General features: G+C 35.4%; 1 protein-coding gene and 1 non-coding gene across 8 annotated transcripts in view; both read left to right on the top strand.

Moving 5' to 3' along the window:
• DENND1B (DENN domain containing 1B) overlaps window positions 1-15,773 on the top strand; it is a 283,782-nt gene extending 268,009 nt beyond the window's left edge. For all 7 annotated transcript variants that reach the window (XM_077157317.1, XM_077157322.1, XM_077157319.1 and 4 more), the window contains 3 exons: window positions 8,144-8,223; window positions 9,100-9,316; window positions 10,034-15,773. In XM_077157317.1, coding sequence (XP_077013432.1) covers window positions 8,144-8,223; window positions 9,100-9,316; window positions 10,034-10,582 — 846 coding nt within the window. In that variant the 3' untranslated portion in view covers window positions 10,583-15,773. The remainder of the gene's footprint in view (window positions 1-8,143; window positions 8,224-9,099; window positions 9,317-10,033) is intronic.
• LOC143681757 (U5 spliceosomal RNA) lies at window positions 12-127 on the top strand. The gene has a single exon (XR_013174818.1). It is a non-coding gene; the product is annotated as a U5 spliceosomal RNA (small nuclear RNA).
• Window positions 15,774-21,012: the final 5,239 nt, after the last annotated feature.

Genomic DNA, 21,012 nt, shown 5'->3' with positions numbered 1-21,012 from the left:
TTTGCCATTTCATACTCAGGTTTTTCTTCAGATCGTATAAATCTTTCACCTTTTACTAAAGATTTCCGTGGAGAAAAACAACAGCGAGTTATAAAACAATTTTTTGAGGTCTTCTTTGACAAGGCCAAATTAAGAAGGTTTAAAAATAAAACTAACTTGCAAATTAGCAGGTTTCTCATCAAGAAAAAAAAATTTGCCATTTCAGAAAGAGTCTTAGGCTAATTTTTGACATTTGTTTATTTTGGCTTTCTGAGACTTTTCTAATCTAATATAATTATAACAAAAGAACTCTGGTCATGGATCAGATCACCTGGGTTGACGTCTTAGCGCTGTCACTCACTAATTGTCCAGTCTTGCCCAAGTTACTTTAGTTTGCTAGGCTTTCAGCTCCCTAATAGGGAAAATATCCAGTATCATTTCTGGTAAAGTGGGCATTTAAGGGACATAGGTACAGTATATACAACTCCTAACATGCTGGAGTAAGTCAACCATGGGTCAGTGACTTAACTCTGTTTTTCAGTCCCCACATATAAAAATGACAGCACATTTTTTAAAAGCGCTTTCAAATTAAACTACTGTGCATTTGCAAGGTGTTGCCATTATAATTCCATAGAGAGAGTTTAATTTACTTTGATGCTGTTTTGTGTAAGTATTTTTGTCTTAGGCTGCAAAATGCTTAAACTCAGAGATTTGCTGTAGACTTGGGGTAAGCAAAGAAACACTTAAGGATCTCCATTTACCTCAATTATAAAATGGTGACATAACACAGACTGTATTTACTTTAAAAGACTTTGTATATTACCAGCAACTTCATTTTATGAAGTCTAAAAATGTGTTTTCCCTGTTCATCTGCCTGTACCTCGTATTTTACCCCAAACCCTTAAAAGCCCCCTGTGAACTTCACCTTGCCCAGCTTTTTGCCTTATTAGTATTTGTCTGCCATCTAGTGATCAAAGGAGTATCTGCAAGATTAGCAGGTTCCTTGTGCATTAGGAGAATCATTTTCACTGTTCTAGTGTCTGACATACTTTATGGAAACCATTGTAGCAAAAAGAAAGAAAGCATTTATTTTGTTTGTTGTAGCTAAACCAGACTTATTTCTTAAGGTCTCTTCAAACATTAAGTTCTATGATTTTGTAATTTGGACCTTCTACAGAACTCCTTTAATCCTTTTACATGTTGCTTACAGTTTTCCTTCAAAAGATAGCTCTTTCTTTTCTTCCTTACCAGTTCATTGACTTGATTTCATTAAATATCTAGCTAAATGTACAACTTTTCTAGTTGGATATCGTTTATAATAAATTTCATTTCACACTGATAACCTTTCTTTTGCATTAATTTCACATTTTATGCATTCTCAACAAGCATCTCTTGCTGTACAAACTTAATGAATTTTGGCATATACTGAGTGTGTACTTTGTATTTTACATTTGCCACAGGAAGGAAATTTTATATTGTAATAGTTTGTTTTCTGAATATAGTAGGAGTCTGAGAATGTGTGACAACTTGCCACTCATCTCATCTTTAATTCTCCTATAGAGTGATGTAAGAACTCTTGTTGTTTTATTTTCTTATTATGTGTTTTTGCATTCAAAAAAGTGCCCCTACTTTGTGTGGTACTGAACCCCAAGAGAGTTGCAAGCACTAGCAGTTATTTGTGCTAATTTTCACAGCCTTTGGGTAACTAATGAAATGACTAGCACTGATATTGTAGCTGTACTCTGTACACTTCAGAAACTTCTGTATCTTCTTATTTAATTCCAGAACTTGCAATTATTTATAGAATGTAAATACAGTTTTACATCATCAATATTATTAGTCTGCTGACTGAACCTACTTTTCCATTATCGTGAATCTTACAATTTGACATTAATTATGATGGAATTTATGATCATTTACATGAGTTTTTAAATCTGTGATAAAAAAGTTAAAGTTCAATTTGTATTCATATAATTAAGAATAAGACATTTTTACCTGTAACTACTTTGTTGTGTTAAATATTTTGCCATTTTCTCACTGTATTGCACATGACAATTTTAAATGTCTTAAGAAGAGGGAAATCTTTTTCATTTCATTCGTGTGCCTCACAGCATGGAAGGTGGTAACAGGTGTAAAATAGGTGCTTAATGGATGTTAGTAGAATAAAGAGATGCCAAAAATTCGAATAAAATGGAGATGTAATTACTGCCTTACATACAGGAAGTACGTAATAACAGCTTGTAGAGGGCTCTAAATAAATACTTATTAAAGGAGAAAAAAACTGAAGAAATTATTTTCTTTTGCTCTCTAATATCGAAGCCTGAAATCTGGTGTCTAGTCCTTGTCTACCTTCCCCCAACCCGGTACTCAGCGCCCACTCTTTCCAGCTAGATCTCCAATCTCCCCATCTCCTTGTAGCCCTCAATGAACTTAAATTTACCCAGCATTTTACTTTTTAGTATATGCCTCTCATCTATAGTGTGATAAAAGGGTAATTGCAAGATTAATGAGCCTCGTAAGAACCTGTTCTCACCCACAGGGCACCAATACTTGCTTTTCATCCCATATATTTGTGCTGATCATCCCACCTCAGACCCTTTGTGCATGTTGTTCCCTCTTATCATCATCTATGTAGCACCTACTGACCTTCAGGGGTCAACTTAAATATCTTTTAGGAAAAGACCTCCCTTAACCTCTGTTCAGTGCTTTCATAGCGTTCGTAGATTAGTATTACCTACCATGTTTAATTCACTAGAACGGAGTCTCCATGAGAGCCAAGATTCCTGGTTTTTGTCATCACTATACCCTAGGATGCAGCCTGGTGCAATGGCACATACAGGGCATTTCTTAAATTTTTATTGAATGAATGAATAAATATAATGTTCTTATGTGCCTCTTGGATACCAAAAATACTTATGTCAATTAATTAGTGTATTGTTTTCTTCTTTGCATTATATAAGTATCTTATAAATTTTTAAAATGTATTTAATAACTACTGGGCAAAAACTACCTACATTCATTTATTCAGAAAACACTGACTGCCTACTCTAAAGAGAATAACTTTATATTAAAGGGCAAAATTATGGCTATCATTTTATTGAGCTTATTAATTAATGAGTAAGATGTAAAAAACTGGTACAAAGGATGATCCAAAGAACAGGATCTGTACCTCTACTGGACAAAATTTACTTGCATTTCTACAGACAAGAAGCATTTGCATTGCTGTAACTCCTCCCCAAGTTAACTTCTGTCTCCACAGAGTTACAAAATAGAGACCACAAATGGTGTAGACCTTTCTAGTATCAGAAAATCTTGGAAGGGAATACTAGATAACACCCAATGTTCCATTGAAAAGACACTGGTAATTTTTTTTTTTTTTTCCATTTCAATCTTTTACAATTTTCCTGATGCTCTCTCTACTTGTGATCAGAGTAATCTCAAGATTATTCTTGATCACAAAGGAGGCTGTTCTCCTTAGAATTAGCTGGTTTCTATTACTGGGGCAGCAAGAATGTCAGTTAACCATGTAGGCCTCTTTGAGTTTGCTTTGTAAGTCTAGAGCCATGTAGCATTGACCAGCTAAGGCTACAGAATTCATTTCTGTCAGATGTTTTCACTAGGACTTGTAGATTGGGTTTATAAAAGTCTCTGTGATTTGCTATCTTGAGACTACGAAGCTAAGTCCAAGAAACTTTTTTATGTCTTACCTGAAATACCTATAAATTAGCTCGAATTCCTTTTGACGGTCTTCAGATTTGCTAAGGTTCCTGGACTACAGGAAAGGACCTTCTTTGTCACCTGTAAGACTGGACCTGTCAGGCAGGCACCAGGCCAGTTTTCCTGGGAGTAATTTGTTGTGTTTGTCGTCATAAGTACAACCAACCTTTGTTCCTTAATAGTGGCTTGTCATACCTGCCACTTGAGATGAGGCGTTGGTTGCACAATCAACTTTTCCAATTATATCCTGGCAAAATAAAGACAATGAAAGTTGCAGACCATGTGGAATCAGATACCCCTGCCTAGGGTCTTCCAGACGACATCCAGAATTCCACTGATACCATACCCAATAATAATTTTTGCCTTTTTCAAAGTCTTTTGTAGTTTTCTTCACACTAGTATGTACTATACATTGTCCCCTGTTCTGAAAGTACAGAGATAACTTAGTAAGTGCCTGCCATCAAGACCTCACTGTATAGAAAGACAGAAAGAGAATTTAACCATGATCAAAGTATCGTATGATTAGGCCATGACAATTACATGTATAGGTGCTCTAGAAACATATTAGGAGGCATATAAGTTGGTGAGTCATGGAAGTCCTAGTAGCACATCAGTACATGTGTAGGACATCAGTATATGTGTAGACTCAGAAACATTCTGAGAAAGGCAGTTGGTTGGGTAGTGTTGGAACGAACATCTATATGGTAGGTGAAACCAGATGCCCCTGTGCAAAGATAAGTAGTATGAGCTTTATCCAAAAATCTGTGAAGAACCATTGAAAGATTTATTTAAAGAGGGGTAAAACACAATAAAAACTGTCTTTGGTAACTGCCAGCATTTTAGAGACTGTGACAGTCTACAAGGTAAAGTAGGATAACAGGCTCAGATAAGGGGTAGGTGAGAAATGAGAATTTCAAGTAAGAATAGATGTGTATAAGCAGAGAGAGTGGGGATAGAAAAAGGGGTAAATGTCAGAGAAGAGCTTTACAGGTTGAGGAATCAAGGTGTGCAAAGGTCCTGTGGTAGGAATGTCAGAGCAATATGAGAGACTGAAAGGAGACCATGGTGATTCCCTGTGGACTAAAACAAACTGAACCAGGAGCAGACCTGGATTTACAGGCCCTGATAATGAAGAGCAACAGAAAACCGTTTCTCCTTTTTTTTTTTCTTCAGCAAATATCATTTTTCTTTTATTTTTTTACCATTTCTTCATTTCACAATGAATGGGAAGGCAGACACAAGAGCACAAATAAATATGAGATCCGGTTCCCACTTATAGAGACCTCTGAGTGGAGTAGGCAGACACATGAGTGAGTAACACAATGGGATTATTGATACACTCATCAGGTATATGTCAAATATGCGGTCTCACAGAAGATCTCTTACCAGATAGAAATAAGACTTTACCAAGGTTACCTTTGAGCCAAATGTTGGAGGATACATAGGATTTTTTCAGATGAGAAAGGGAAATTCTGCAAAGGATTCCTCGCATGCAGTGGTATGATGAATATAAAAACAGCTTTTGTAGAAGAAAAGGAATAAGGGATGAATAGCACAATAGAGACAGACATCAGTTTCTTTTCTGGTTCCTTTTCTTGATTAGATGTGTGACTTTGGGCAAATTATGGAACCTCCCTGATTTACCTTCAAATTTATTGTGGGGTTCATTAGATTCTGAGCTGCTTACTGACAAAGAATAAATCTTACTCAAGTGTGTATTCCCTGTACCTACCCCTTTGTGTAGGTGAAAGTGCTTTGCAAGATCTACAAATTAAAAAAAATTATTGTTTAATATTCTTGATTTAATTCTAAAATAGGCAATAATGACTTTATAAAATAGCAGCATGAAATCTCAGTGCCCTCGTAATTCTGGTTTTTTAAAACAATTTTTTTCGTTTTAAAAGAAGAAATTAAATGCAGACCCCCCACCTGACATAATACTAAGCATAAAGAGAGAGAGCTCAATATAATGATAATAATGACTTATCTGTAGAAACAAAGAGTTGCATTATATTTTGTGAGTTTTGGAGTGGGGGAGTGAAATATATTTTTCCTGCAGAAATAATATAAGTGGTGTTTATGTTCCTAGGCCATCACTCAAATTTCTCCTTCATATCTATACATTAAACTTACAGTGGTATACACTTATAGATCGTAATTATATTCCTAATCACTGTCCTTATGGGAAACACTGCATATTCTAAGTAGGTATTCCAAGAACATATTTCTCTACTTAATCTTTCCTTTTGACCTCTCACCAGCAGTGGCACAGAGGTGGTGGAGGAGGAGTCAATTCTTGTAAGTTCTAGAAATTTGCTTATTCTTTACGTTTGTCAAAAAAGGAGAAGAGTAATCTAGATTGGGAAATCCAAATCAGAAGACAGAAAGTTATTCCTCTAAATTTGAACTCTCAAAATTCAGGTTCGCTCGTGCCCATTCAAAAGGATGCCCATTCAGGCTGCAGTACCATGAGCACCATAGCACCCAGACTCTGGTTTTAATGGCTGTTTCCCACTTAAAGGAAACAGAGTTTTGGGGGGAAATGGCTGACTCCAGGTCTGATATAGAAAATGTACAAGATGAAGTACAAACATCTTGTTGTGCCAAAAGCAAGAAACTTATCCAAGCCTTTTTGAGTTTATGCCTAAAGGACACAGAAACCAACTTGAAGGGGTTACCCGTGGCCAAACTTGGGACCATTTTTCTAATTTTTTTTTTTTAATTTTAAACATATGCAAAAATAAAGAGAAGCTTATAGGAATTCCCAGGTACCTTTCAGCCAACCTCAACAAGTATCAACCCCTGGCCAATCAGTGTTACTTTCATCTAATATCCCTACCCACAACTGGATTAATTTGAAATAAATACCTAATAGCATATAATTAATCTGTAAACATTTCATGATATATCTCTAAAATAGCATGATAGAGCTATTTTTAAAAATATAATCTTTGTATAATTCACAGATGGGACAGTATGACCATCAAGAGTAGTCATGGTAGGTTGAACCACATCAAAGATAAACAAATCATGATAATTAAAAAAGAGAACTTCATGGCTTGCTTTTAAAAATTGTTAAGCCATGAGTTTATTACTCTGCAATTGCTAAATGAAAGATTCAAGGATTTATCCTGATCTTTCTTAAAACGTTGTATTTCAGGATAGCCAAATAGTTTGAGATGAGGTTCTTTACAGAATGCCAACAAATAAATATAGAAGAAATGCATGAAACAGTATCATTTTGCAGCTCCTAATGAAATAGTGCATCTAGCCAGTAGTAATCAAAGGGTGCTAAATCCCTCAAGTGAAAGGTTGATAAGGAAATTTATAATGAATGATCAGCTGACCACACTTGAAGCTATTAATCAGTCTGAACTCCCCCAGAAGCGGAACATCTAAACATTGTGTGCCTCCTAATGCAATGAAATGCAAAGTATGTATCAACACTCAAGATGTTTTCTTACCAAAAACACACAAAAAAGAAAAAAAGAAACTGTGTCTAACTAATTTGAGCTACCAGTTTATAGGAAATGAAGATAGAATAACATGTTAAAGCATACAAATGGCATAAAGGAGGGGAAGGTGGGAGTGACCGTTCTCTGAAAGAGATTTGAGAGACATATTGACCAGACGTAATGCTAGCCTTGGGATTCTGATCCACATAAACCAACTAAAACGTTTTTGGAGTGATCAGGGTGATATGAATACTGTCTGGGTATCTGAAGACATTGGAAACAATTGTTAGTTAGGTACGATAATGATATTTTGGTTGCGTTTAAAAAAATTCTCATCTGTTGAGGATGCATAATGAGGTATTTACAGGAGACATGATCAGTTCTCTGGGGTTTGCTTTAAAACCCTGCAATTCAAAGTGTGACCCACAGATCCAGCGGCATTGCTTCATAAGCTAGGAGCTTAATTTAGATATGGAGAAATTGCAGGCCTCATTCCAGAACTATGGGATCAGAATCTACATTTTTAACAAAAATGCCAAGTGCTTTATATGCACAGAAATGTTTGAGCAGCCCTGTTTTAAAATCCTTGAGATAAGGGAGAGTTTAGATGGGGAATTTAAAAAACAGGAACGACAAAAATTGATGATTGTTGATATTGGGTGATGCGTGTGGAGGGTTATGACTGATTCTTCAGTGTCCTGAAGGGTTCCTAATTCAGGGACCGACCTACTGTGTGCTGTGCATGTATTTACATGTATCCAATCCAGTGGTTTGTTTTTGTTTTTTGGGTTTTTTGTTTATTAGTTTGAGGAGCCAGCAAGCATTGAGATAAACATTACCTGATGTCTTTGTCAGATGACTGAGTAGAATTGAAAAACTCTGGATGCATGTTTCTTATAAAAGTGTTCCTTTTCAGATCAAATTGTTCCTTAAAAGGTACTAAGGAAACTTCTTTTAAACTGCTAATGTTTATTGTCAATTCCTCATTGTAGACACGATTAAAAAGGCCTCTTAAGAACCTCGATGGTGCCCTGAATGATGATGATGATGATGACGTTGAAAGGTCAAGCAAGTACGTGGTGAATTTTGGTATCCTGTTAAGTGGTATGGCTTAATGGCAGAAGTTAGAGTTTACAAAAAAATGTTTCAAAGTATGTGCATGTACTCCTTGATCTCAGATTCTGGTCCACTGTATTATTCTTCAGCAAAAGCAACATCTTGGGGCAGGGAAAGCCAAGGTAGGCTTGTAATATCTTGTTGTTCTTGGAAAGCAATGATGCTTACAGAAATGTCTGGGATATTGTCAAAGGGGGTAAAGAAGCTCACCTGTATTAGGCTCTTACCCATCTGATAATAGGAAAAGTGACAGCAGTCAACTGTCTTGGTGGTGGGGCAGGGGGAGAGGGAGGTGTTTGAGTCTATGATGATATCAAAAGAGCAAATATAATACTTTTAAACAATTTTAGGAATATATTGAAATGACAAAATGGGCATTGTTTTTTCTCCATTAAATCTATCTCTGTCTATATAAAGAAATATGCTTTCTTCTCTAAAATAAAGGAATACATAAAAGGAAAAATCATAAAAAAATATGCTATAGTGGTCTTTACAAGTGTTAAAACCAATATTTCTAAGGTAAAGATCTCAAATCCCACAGAATTAGACTGTGTGAGAAGCTTCCGCTTCTGTTTCCAGATTGATAAGGTAGCATAAACTTTTTTGTTTCCTTTTAATGTGCGTGCTCAAAATAGATGGTATTTTAATTGGTATATACATCATTAAAAAGAATTTGGCCGTGTACTAATTTTTTATTTTCTTGTTGTTCTATTGAATTATCATTTTGGTTCTAATATTCTCTCATTATTAGTTGAATGTAATGGGCGAGAGGTTGCTTCCATGCGGTGTATGTGGTTATGTAGCTACTAGTGCATGCTTTATTTTCCTTCAGGTTATCTTCTGAAGATGGTGAAGAAGCTTCTGCTTATTTTTATGAAAGTGATGACTCTGTTGAAACAAGGGTGAAGACTCCCTACTCAGGTGAAATGGACTTACTAGGAGAGATCCTTGACACGTTGAGCACACACAGCTCAGATCAAGGAAAGCTAGCAGCAGCAAAGAGCTTGGATTTCTTTAGATCAATGGATGACATAGATTACAAGCCTACGGTTAGTTGGTTTTTCAAGTTATAAATGTAAATGAAACATTCTTTCCCTGCTCTGATTGCCATATCTTATAATCTGAGTTGGTAGAAGCGTTTAACCTCTAGTAGGTAAATGTCAACACTTCAAAACTCTGTTAAAATGTAATTACTAAGAATTATTTCTAGTAACAATATTCCTACATTTACCTTTCATTTATCTAATTCTGGTGACTGTTGTCATTAACTAAAATTCTCTTGTCAAGCAATAATATTTTCTTGCAATTAATTTTACAGTTATCTTCTCTAGGGAATTTTTTTAAAAAACAAAATATGCCTAATTTTCCTTTTCTCTGTTTCATGGGTCTTCAACATATTTTTAAGTAAATGTAACCATTAAAATCACTTTTCCATTTTGTTGTTTCAAAAATGAACAAGGAAATGCTTTAAAATCACAAGGGATGGTAAGTGACCACAAAATTTAGCACTGATTAGATAAACTAATTTGAACTTTCTATTGAGAATTGCAAGGTCATGGAAATCAAAGTCAATCCCATTTTGTCCTGTTAATAGAGCCTTTTGAAGGAGTTCAGAATGAAGTGTGCATACTATATTTTCTCCCGGAATAACTTCAAGTTCCTAACATTAAAGACATTAATGCTAACTTTAAACTAGAAAAAAGATAATGCCAGAGAAATGCTAGAATCTTATAAAAATTTTCTGAATTTGCTGATCATTCTTTCAGAATAAATCCAATGCTCCTAGTGAGAATAATCTGGCCCTGCTTTGTGGAGGTTCTGGTGATCAGACAGAGTGGAATCTCGGGCAGGATGACAGTGCCCTCCGAGGCAAACATCTCCCTCCATCTCCCAAGAAACGAGTTTCCTCTAGCAGTTTGACAGACTCTCGGTTCATCTTGAAAGAGGAAACCAGTGAAAAACACCTCAGTGCTGACAATGTGAGTGACCCTTTTGTGGTGGAAAAGCCAGTGTCTACTTCAGGACTGGATTTCCAGCTATCTCCCCTTGAAGTTTCCCAAACTGACCAAGGAAAAACAGTAAAGGAACAAACACTACACCAGACTTCCAGTGATCTGCTTCTACCCAGCCTTGGGCGACATCCATCTACTTTTGTTCCTTGGGAAAAAGAAGGGAAGGACACCAAAGACACTTCAGAGGATATCGGACTGCTAGATGAAGTAGTGTCATTATGTCACATGACATCTGCCCTCCAACAAGGTTTAAACATTTCAGAAGAAAACAAAAGTGGAAATCAAGCTTCAATCAACAATTAAGGGTCACGTACTTGCATCCAAGCTTCTATCCAGACGTCTTAGGATTCCATGTAATCTTTATAGTAAACAGAAGTATTTGTAGGAACAACTGTTACTACTCTTTTAAAATTAATTTTCCTTTGGAACATGCATTTCCCCCACTCATTCATCTCATAGATATGTTATCCATTGATTTTTAAATGTAAAGCTAATTCTTCTACTGTGCTCTTAAATCAGGTACTAGTTTGTATGTATGTTGAAAATATGTACTGGACATATGCCTTCCCAGTATTTGGTGCTTAATGCCATTCATTTTGTTTAAACTAGGTATGCGTATGTAATCCCTGCACATAGCTGATAGGTACTATACTAATCTGTTTGAGCATGAACTGATGAAGATATCAAAACTAGCCTGAAACTGCTGAAACTGTTGACCCACTAATTGCCTTAATCTTAAACTATATTAAGCAGACTTAAATAATTTATGGATTTATATGTAAATTTTTGAAAGATAAGTTACCAGTGTTTGCAGAGCAATAACAACTTTTCATTGAATCAAGGTCAAAATTAATCTTTTCAGAGTTTAAACGCTTTCTTGTGGAAATGTTTAGTTTTCGTACAGGACACTGCAGCCATGTTTTCCAAATTTTTTAAAGGTACAAACTTGTGCTCAGTGAAATAGATGAAGTGCTGAATTATAATGTGAAGTAAATGACTTCTGTTTACAAGTGAGACACTTAAAAAACTTTTCACGGTCTCTCTGTATGCCTTTGTTATCTAAGATTCAACCCTAGAAAGCCAAAAGCTACATAAACTGTTCTGATAAACAATTTTTCTCTTTTTTTCTTAAATAATAATTCAGTGTCAAAATCCTTTATATCATCATCTTAAGTTCACTTTTTAAAATAATTTGTAAAAAGTGATTTAAAATTATTTTTTTAAATAATTGATTTTATATGCAGAAATTTTAGGTTTATGGAAAAATTGAGGAGATAGTACAATAGAACAAAGAGTTCCCATACACCCTATACAGTTTCCCTTTTTATTAATATCTTATGTTAATACGGTACATTTACCACAATTCATGAACCATTGTGAACATTATTATTAAATAAGGTCCATACTTTATTCACATTTCCTCAGTTTTTATCTAATACCCTGTTTTTCTGTTCCCCAAGCCCATCTAGGATACCACTTTACATTTTAGCTCCTTTTGGCTGTAACAGTTTCTCCGCCTTTCCTTGCTTGTTTTTGATGACCTTGGCAGTTTTGAGATGCATTGAGAGGGTATTTTGTAGGATGTCCCTCAAATGGAATTTTTCTGATGCTTTTCCCATGGTTGGACCGGGATGATGGGTTTTGGGGAAGAAGATCACAGAGCTAACATGGCATTTTCATTGCATCCTATCCAGGGTGCCTATTGTGAGTATAATTTATGAATGATAATGTTGACTTCCGTCACTGGACTGAGGTAGTGTTTGTTAGGTTTCTCCACTTGAAAATTCTCCACTCCCGACCCCCTCTTCCATACTGTACTCTTTGGAAGGAAGTCACTATGCAGAAGTCATTATGCTCTCTTTCCTTTAGGGTAGAGCTTCTACATAAATTATTTGGAATTCTTCTGCACCACAGATTTGCCTTTGCCCCCTCATAAGTCTTTTAAGCTTTGAAAATCATCTGAGAAGAAATCACGCATTGATTGTTTCATCTAGGCTAATGATGGAAAGTTACAATCAGGAAAAAACCCAGTGACATGATAGTTAATCTGTAATTAGTATGTTTAGTATATCTGCCTTATACATCCCCAATCACGGATGATTATAGTTTTAATTGTCTTATTAGAGAAGATATTTGAGAAACCATTCAAGAACCCCATTAGAACTGAACTTTAAAACATTTACCAAAATACTATAATTTTCTATTTTAAAAAATCCTGGAAGGGACCTTGTTAAAATATTGCTTAAAAATGAATATTCAGGTCACAGTCTTTAAATCATTTAAAGAGAAAGAAAAAGTTTTTGTTTTTAAATATATTCCAAAACGGATATATTTTAATTGGGACAATTATCCATTCATGTTTTATAAAGGAAGACAAATTTTATTTACCTTCTAAGGTATATCTACGTGACTGTATGTATATTAAGGAAAAGCTTGTTTAATCCTTATATGTTAAGACAGAAGTAAAATTTAAGGGCCTTGTCAAATCCTGCCATTATGTGCTCATTACAAAATTCCATTTTACTGTATTGAAGTATATAAGAGAAGAATACTATATATCAAAAGAGCTATTTTAATTGAGAAGGAAAAAAATTCACTCATTTTGTTAATCTGCTTGACAAATATTCCTTCATAATTTGTGAAAAGAATATAAGATAGGTTTTAATATGAATTTTGGAATGAGTTTTGCTTTGTTTTGTTTTGCTTCAGAAATCATAGTCTGAAGAATGAGGTATCTTAAATGAAGCATAGGCCAATTTTTGTTTTAATCCATTTGCTTAATAAATATCATGGCCTCAGAAATACAAATTCTCCTCCTAACGTCCTAGGTCACCTCACGACATGTTTGACTATATACTAAGTTGCTGGGGGGATATTTAGCCACTAACAAATAGCATATTTTTCTTAGGGTATTTTAAAGTGATTTGTGCCTTATTTCAGCATACAAACACAGCTATGTCCATGTTAAAAACAGAAACAAAAACAAAACTCTACATGTTGTTCTTGAAACAATTCAAAAGACTATTGGAAATATTAAGTAGTTGTATTTCAAGCCATTCAATATTTTGAGTATTCCACCTCTGCTCTTAAGCTCACCTTCCCAGTATTATGGTAATGAGAGTGAAAATGAAGTAAAATTGAGGTGAGTTCTGAAACAAATAAAAGTGTTACCTTATTTTATACTGTGTGCATATTTTCTATTGTAGCAAACCAGTATTTTGTAAGTTTCCCTGCTGTTCTGTTGCGGGGGGGAAAAAACTTTTTTTTTCAAAGAAGCAACACCTGTTATACCCCAGAATTGTATAAAAAAATAAGACTGTTGGCTTTGATACCCATTCCTTTATATGGCTTCTAAAATTGAGTCATGATTCTCTCCAAATCCTATAACTTTTATCCGTTTTCCCTTAGAAACTGCATCCGTGGGATTTCAGGAGGATAGAGGAGTAGTAGATAAATTTAGGAGCTATCATTTTGATAAGTAAAAGTGTTTTAGGTGTGGCATATTTTGTCAGTTACCTTTAGCAAATTTTAAAAAGGCACCAACTATGGCATGATTATTTTTCTTTTAAAAAATTAACTCATTCATTTAGAAAACATTTATAGACTTTTTGAACCCATTTATGCAAGGTACAGCAATAGACGATGTGGGGAAATCAAGTCTCTCCTCTGAAGAAACCAATTAAAAGGAAAAGATTGCAAGTCTTTGTTAAAATAATGATGAGGATGATGATGGTGGCAATGACGATAGTAATAAATACTTTGCTTAGAAATTATTAGCCCAAAATTTTAAACACAGAAGAAGTGGGTTTTTTTATATAGCTGCTTAAATCCTGCTACAAGTACAGAACCATAGTACCATTTCTAATTTCAGTAACTTTCTCATTATTGTGCTAAGTAAAATAATGCTGATATCCAAGAAATCTACTTTTAAAGAACAGATTCAAAGACACTTTTTAGAAGCTGCGTGTAATCATTTACCTGATTCTCTAACACCGTTCTGTTCAACCTTTTAACCAGGCAACAGAGGGCCCTCTAGTAGAATGATGCTTCTTTCCAATACTTACAGTTTGTTTGTTTTTAATTGCATGGGCAGGCTCTGGGAATTGAACCTGGGTCTACGGCATGGCAGGCAAGAGCTCTGCCATGGAGCCACCATTGCCAACCCCTTATAGCCAGCTTTTTTAGCTTAGGAATAGATGAGAGTGTAGATGCATGCTGATGGGAATTCAGTCTTTACGTTGACAGCATCCTCCAGAAACAGTCTCCCCTTTTTAAATTAAAAGAGTATTTGATGATGCTGTTGTTAGGATTATATGCTAAAATCCTAATAATAGGATCCAGAAATGCTAATGAATTAGTTGTTTCTTACCTAAAGTGAAGAAGTAAACTCTTGATCAAGAGGAGAAAACTGTGAATATTCTCATAATCAATAGACGTTCAATCTTTTCTAGAAAATTAGAATTTTCAGGAAAATTTTTCTAATGCAGGTTCAGTTTTGTTTAGCATAAAAAACCCTGATTCTGAATAGATATTTGTAAATGAGAATATAAATTAAAGAATTTAAAAGGACTCCCCAAATCTAATCTCCCCAAGCACTTCTTAATGTAGGAAATAGTTTTTACAAATGCTTACGTCAAAATTGACATCTTTCCTATGTTCAGCTCAGTAATATTGTTAGTGTATGTTTTCAAAAGCTTATTTTAAGAGGCAGAATTATTTTGAGTTCACATTTTGATTTGGTCAAGAAATAGGAATTATGTGCATTTAGACAGAAGCATATTTTATTTTGAAAATAATAGGATTTTGTGCAATATTTTTTCTTGCATAATTTAAATATAAATGTGCACATTGCTTTTCTGGCAGATGTGTTAAGGTCATGTTTTGCAGTGTTTGTGTAAAACTGTATGTAGCAATGTTCTGTGTGATTTTAGAGAAAAAGATGTATTCTTTATTGTTGGAAGGAGAAATGTTTTTGTTTATTTAAAATAATTATGGATATTGCATTATTGTATCATAACTAACTGCCTCAGCAACAATAAATATGCAATAAGAAAATCCTGTACCTTAGATTAATTGAAAATACTGTTACCTTAAAAGAAATGTATATAGTGCAAAGTGCTGATTCTACCTTTGTACATTTCACAAATCCTCAGTTTTGCACCTCATAAATCTAAATGGCATTTGTATGGTGATCACATATGTAGATTGTAATATCCCTTGTGATGAATCTTTGCTATGATTTATAAAGGGCAATGTCAATACTTTTTGACTGTCTATAAATTAAGTTAATTTTTTTATGATGTACAGTTTGTTTAATCTTAGAGCTTCTATAGATTTCTACCTTTATTATACTTGAATGAGGCTGGAAAGCACTGTGGAAAATCTGTAGCTCTGGATGCAATATGCAAGCATACCAAAAAAATAAAATAACGTACTGAACAGCAGTGTTAACTGAATGTGGTAAATAAAGAAAGCTGTTTTTTTTCCACCCATACTTTAATTAAATGAAGTCATTTAAAATATGCAATGATCTATCTTAAAAGACTGCAGAGTCACAAATGAGTACCTCTGTGATATGATGAGCCTATAGGTCCTTTTGTCTCTGTGTTGCTTCAGTCCTTAGCCGTGGGCCTTTTTTTTTTTTTTTTTTTTTTTGGTATGCTGTATGGTGTAGGTCACATTTCATTATTTCTCTATGTGACACTCCTATTATTGCAGCACCATTTGTTGATTTTTTTTGGGGGGGAAAGGGGTGGGTGAAGGTGCATGGGCCAGGACTCGAACCTGGGTCTCCCGCATGGCAGGCTAGTACTCTACCTCTGATCTACCCTTGCACCCCGCTGTGGGCCTTTTTTTGCAGTTCATTAGTATATCCACCCTTACGGGGACTACATGAAATTCAGGACAAGATGAATTAGAATTCTGTGCACGTTAAATGCAAGACAGATATCAAATCACCATCCTTTAGATAGTATAGCCCTTCTTTCGGGACCCATTTAATGATGATATTCCAAAAACCTAGACCTCTTAAATCTCTTATTTTAGTACTTAAAACAATGCCTATAAAAAGCAAATAGTATGAACTGCATGAATCCTACAAGTTAAAAAATGCATAAAGCCATTTCTTAGATAAAAGGCACATGAGAGGTTCAAAACTGAACTGATTTCCTTTGCTTTAGATAAAGACTTTTTAAAGGACTGAAAATCTTGTTACAGTTTCTTGCTAGACACAGTGACAGACATCTATATAAACCTACCCAGCTTTGAGATTTGAATCATTGTTTTTGCATCCTTGAGGCTACAGTATAAATCATTTCCAAAGTTGACTACTATTGGGAGAACATTGTGTATATAAGTATTGCTTTGGGAATTTTTTCAAAATATGCAAATAAATATTGGATGAACTCCACATTACCATAAAGTGCCCCATCAATGCAGTTATAAAATAAAATTGACCACAATAAAAATGTTCATGTGATGGCTCTTCATTTCTACGTGACCAGTTACCCCATCAGTGCTCTAGGAGAACTGCTATGAAGACACTACCACCTCCGTTTCCAAGCTACGTAACTGCTACAGTTTTAAATGTAAGCCTTAACCTTTCTGGTGGGACTGCCTGAGAAGTATCCATTCTTTCAAGTAAAGACAAGCCATTTTATTAGGCTGTGCACTCCTAGGAAAACAGTTAAATAGTGAGACTATCCCTGGCTTTATCAGAGCAGGACTATCCAAGTCAAGTAACTGTGTATACTGATCCTCAAATAAGGTTCAAGGACAGGTTTGAAACACAGTCGAGTGTGTATGAGCCATGCTCCAGGGATTAGAAGGGTGGGAACTTCTCAACTAAGAACTGTGATGGTTCCACCTACAGCAAAGGTCAAATTTCTGTTGAAATAAACATGTTTTCCTTTGGGTGAAGAATTTCTGGGAATAATATTCTGAACTGTTTTTGTTTCCAGAGAAGCAGAGGCCTGATAAGAAGAGATATTAGCCCTGCAAGCCTATCAGCTAACTTTTACTGATTTTGATTAACTCTTTACCTGCCAACTTCACAGGTATTACCCTCAGTGCCTCTCAGTGTCTCTGTAGGAGATGAATGGCTGTATATTAATTTTATAGATAAACAAAAAAGCACAGCTAGATTGCTCTTATATGTAAATGAAAGAAATATCCTATTTATAGTATTATATAGTGAGTCTGAAGCTTTTCTTGCCTAAAAATGACAGGACCCATAAAAATGTGTACATGCATGGAAAATCGAGCATAATGGCATGGAAAATTGAGCATAATGGCATGAAAATAAGATACGGTACCACAGAAGGTTTCAGGTGAACTAAAACCTTCCCCAGATTTTGATACTGATTTGTGCCTGTTACTTCCCTGAAACTTTATTTTTTCCCTATGTAAAATTAGAAGTGTCTATTTTCTTAGTAAGAAATATTTAACATTTCTTGAGAAACTCCTGTGCCTATAGCAACTGCCATGTACTTTGATGGGTAGAAAATAATCCTAAGTATCCTATACAGTTTGAAGCCATGGCTGTTAGAGTAAAAGGTCATAAGATATTATGCCTACAAAAAAAGCTTTAGGTTTTATCTAAGCCAGTGGCTTGGGAACCTATCTTTTTATTAGAATCACCTGGAGAGCTAAAAAAAAAAAAAACGAAACAGCTAATGCCCAGTACCACCCTGCCACAGTTTCTGGAGTAGGTTGAGTCTTTGTAGAGATGAAGACACTGAACAAATGCATATATTTGATGCGATATGGTCAAAGTCCCATAGCAGCAAATGACCAAGCCAAATTTGAACTCAACGTGCTGGTGTTAGCTCCCCTGCTATTGGGCAGAAATGCAGAATAGAGTTTTGTGGGGAACGTATTTTATGAAATGGTATACACCTAAAGTGTGTTCCCTACAAAACTCTATTCTATCTCCACGTTCTCCTTTAAGAATTGGAAGAGTTTTTCGACAAGATTCATTATGCAAATTTTTTTATTTCGAGAATAAAATTTCCTGATATCTGATCTTTTTTGAAAGATTGTATCAATGCTCAGCTTATCCTTTTTTTCCCTTTCTTCCTCCCGCTCCACCATTCCCCTCAACTCAGTCAATTCCACCTGAATAATCTTTCTTCTATATGTACATATTCTCGTTGGCATGTTTCCCCTCTTTCTTCAGTTTCCCCTTGATTTTATTTGTGTGTGTTGGAGAGGGTGGATGGGGGAGATCACCTCGATTATGTATGGTAAATGTCCAAGCACTGTTGGTGACATACTGATTTTGAGGAAAAGGAAAGAGGTGACTTCTGAACATTTTAATATGTAGAAATTATTGTTGACATCTAAAGCTGTTGGGAGCTATCAGAATATCCCCAGATGCTACTACTATTTTTAAATTTTTATTCAAGAACCAGCATTAAGGACAAACTGGTCTTCATTTTTGTTATTTTAGAATCCAAAGCTACTTTAAATATCGAGAGTATTTCCTAATTTAATGGTGTTTTGTAATAAAATCACTTAACATTGCAGTACTTTAGAAAAATGTATTTAAAAATTACATACACTTTTTTTTAAAAAAAATAGCAGATTCTAATTTGGGGCCTCACTTTGAGACATCAAAATACACTGCTTTGTAAATGGTATTCATTTATATTTTTGTTTCTTCCAAAACATAGTACTTGAAATATCCTTTCAAAGCTAAGCTTTCACAGGTTTGATAAATTTCCAAATTGGATACAACCCATTAGGCAAAAATCCCAATTTGTGAAACAGATGTTAGTGGGAAATGCTCTGCTTGATATCTTACAGGCTCTCTGCATAAGGAACATGCCTGTTGACAAAATGTTAGAACACCATTTGAATTACAAAGAAATTAACAATGGATTTGAAATTAATTTCTTTTAAAAACTTTCTGCTAGTTTTTATTGTCTCCCAAATGGGAGACAATATTTGGAAACGACATATCAGATAAAGGTCTAGTATCCAGAATTTATAAAGAGATCGTTCAACTCAACAACAAAAAGACAGCCAATCCAATTACAAAATGGGAAAATGACTTGAACAGACACCTCTCAGAAGAGGAAATACAAATGGCCAAAAGGCACATGAAGAGATGCTCAATGTCCCTGGCCATTAGAGAAATGCAAATCAAAACCACAATGAGATATCATCTCACACCCACCAGAATGGCTGTTATCAACAAAACAAAAAATGACAAGTGCTGGAGAGGATGCGGAGAAAGAGGCACACTTATCCACTGTTGGTGGGAATGTCAAATGGTGCAACCACTGTGGAAGGCAGTTTGGTGGTTCCTCAAAAAACTGAATATAGAATTGCCATACGACCCAGCAATACCATTGCTAGGTATCTACTCAAAGGACTTAAGGGCAAAGACACAAACGGGCATTTGCACACCAATGTTTATAGCAGCATTATTTACAATTGCAAAAAGATGGAAACAGCCAAAATGTCCATCAACAGACAAGTGGCTAAACAAACTGTGGTATATACATACAGTGGAATATTATGCAGCTTTAAGACAGAATAAACTTATGAAGCATGTAATAACATGGATGGACCTAGAGAACATTATGCTGAGTGAGTCTAGCCAAAAACTAAAGGACAAATACTGTATGGTCCCACTGATGTGAACCGACATTAGAGAATAAACTTGGAATATGTCATTGGTAGCAGAGACCATCAGGAGTTAGAAACAGGGTAAGATAATGGGTAATTGTAGCTGAAAGGATACAGCCTGTGCAACAGGACTAGATACAAAAACTCAAAAATGGACAGCACAATACTACCTAATTGTAATGTAATTATGTTAAAACACTGAATGAAGCTGCATCTGAACTATAGTTTTGTTTGTTTGTTTGTTTGTTTTTTTATATATATTTTTTGTATTTTTTATTTTTATTTTTTCTCTATATTATCATTTTATTTCTTTTTCTGTTTTCTTGCTATTTCTTTTTCTAAATCGATGCAAATGTACTAAGAAATGATGATCATACATCTATGTGATGATATTAAGAATTACTGATTGCATATGTAGAATGGAATGATTTCTAAATGTTGTGTTAGTTAATTTATTTTTAATTAATAAAAAAAAAAATTCACCAGCTTTAAAAGTAGGTCTTTGATACTTTGGCCCAGAAGTGATGCTGTCACTTCCGTCTACACTACTTTGTTTGGATCTAGCCACATGACACCATCCCAATGCCAGAGAACCAGGACAAGTAGTCTTCCCGGGTGTCCCCCTCTGGTCACCAAATATACGAATCACTCTTCTCCCCGCACATGGAATGCACACGTTCTCAAGAGAAACCACCCAACTCCCCCAGCATCACTGAGTCCAGCTTGGAATCTTAGACCGTTGGCAATCTCTCCTTTGGGTTCATACATGAACCTTGATCTTGAGACCCAGAAACTAAAGGAGACATATTATCTGCCTCCTGTAAAGGCCCAGTAGTCACAGACGGAGCCGGGTCAGGTTCACTGCAATAAACACTGCCACTGGGAAGTGGGAAGAATGAAGGCAGGTAGTGGCCACTGGTCGGTGGCAATTCTGCAATCCCGCAGGGTGGACAATTGTGAAGACCCTTTCCCTGGAGCAGGAGTGGGGATGGGGTCAGGGTGGGTGGGTGGGGAGTGGATTTCTTGATTAGGCTCTTCTGGGAGGAACATCCTGGTTCATTGGTCTCCCTGACCATGTCATTCTGTCATCTTTTTTGGCC

The sequence above is a fragment of the Tamandua tetradactyla genome, chromosome 4 (assembly GCF_023851605.1).
Source record: "Tamandua tetradactyla isolate mTamTet1 chromosome 4, mTamTet1.pri, whole genome shotgun sequence".
Classification (NCBI taxonomy): Eukaryota; Metazoa; Chordata; class Mammalia; order Pilosa; family Myrmecophagidae; genus Tamandua; species Tamandua tetradactyla.
This window is presented reverse-complemented; position numbering and strand designations above follow the sequence as displayed.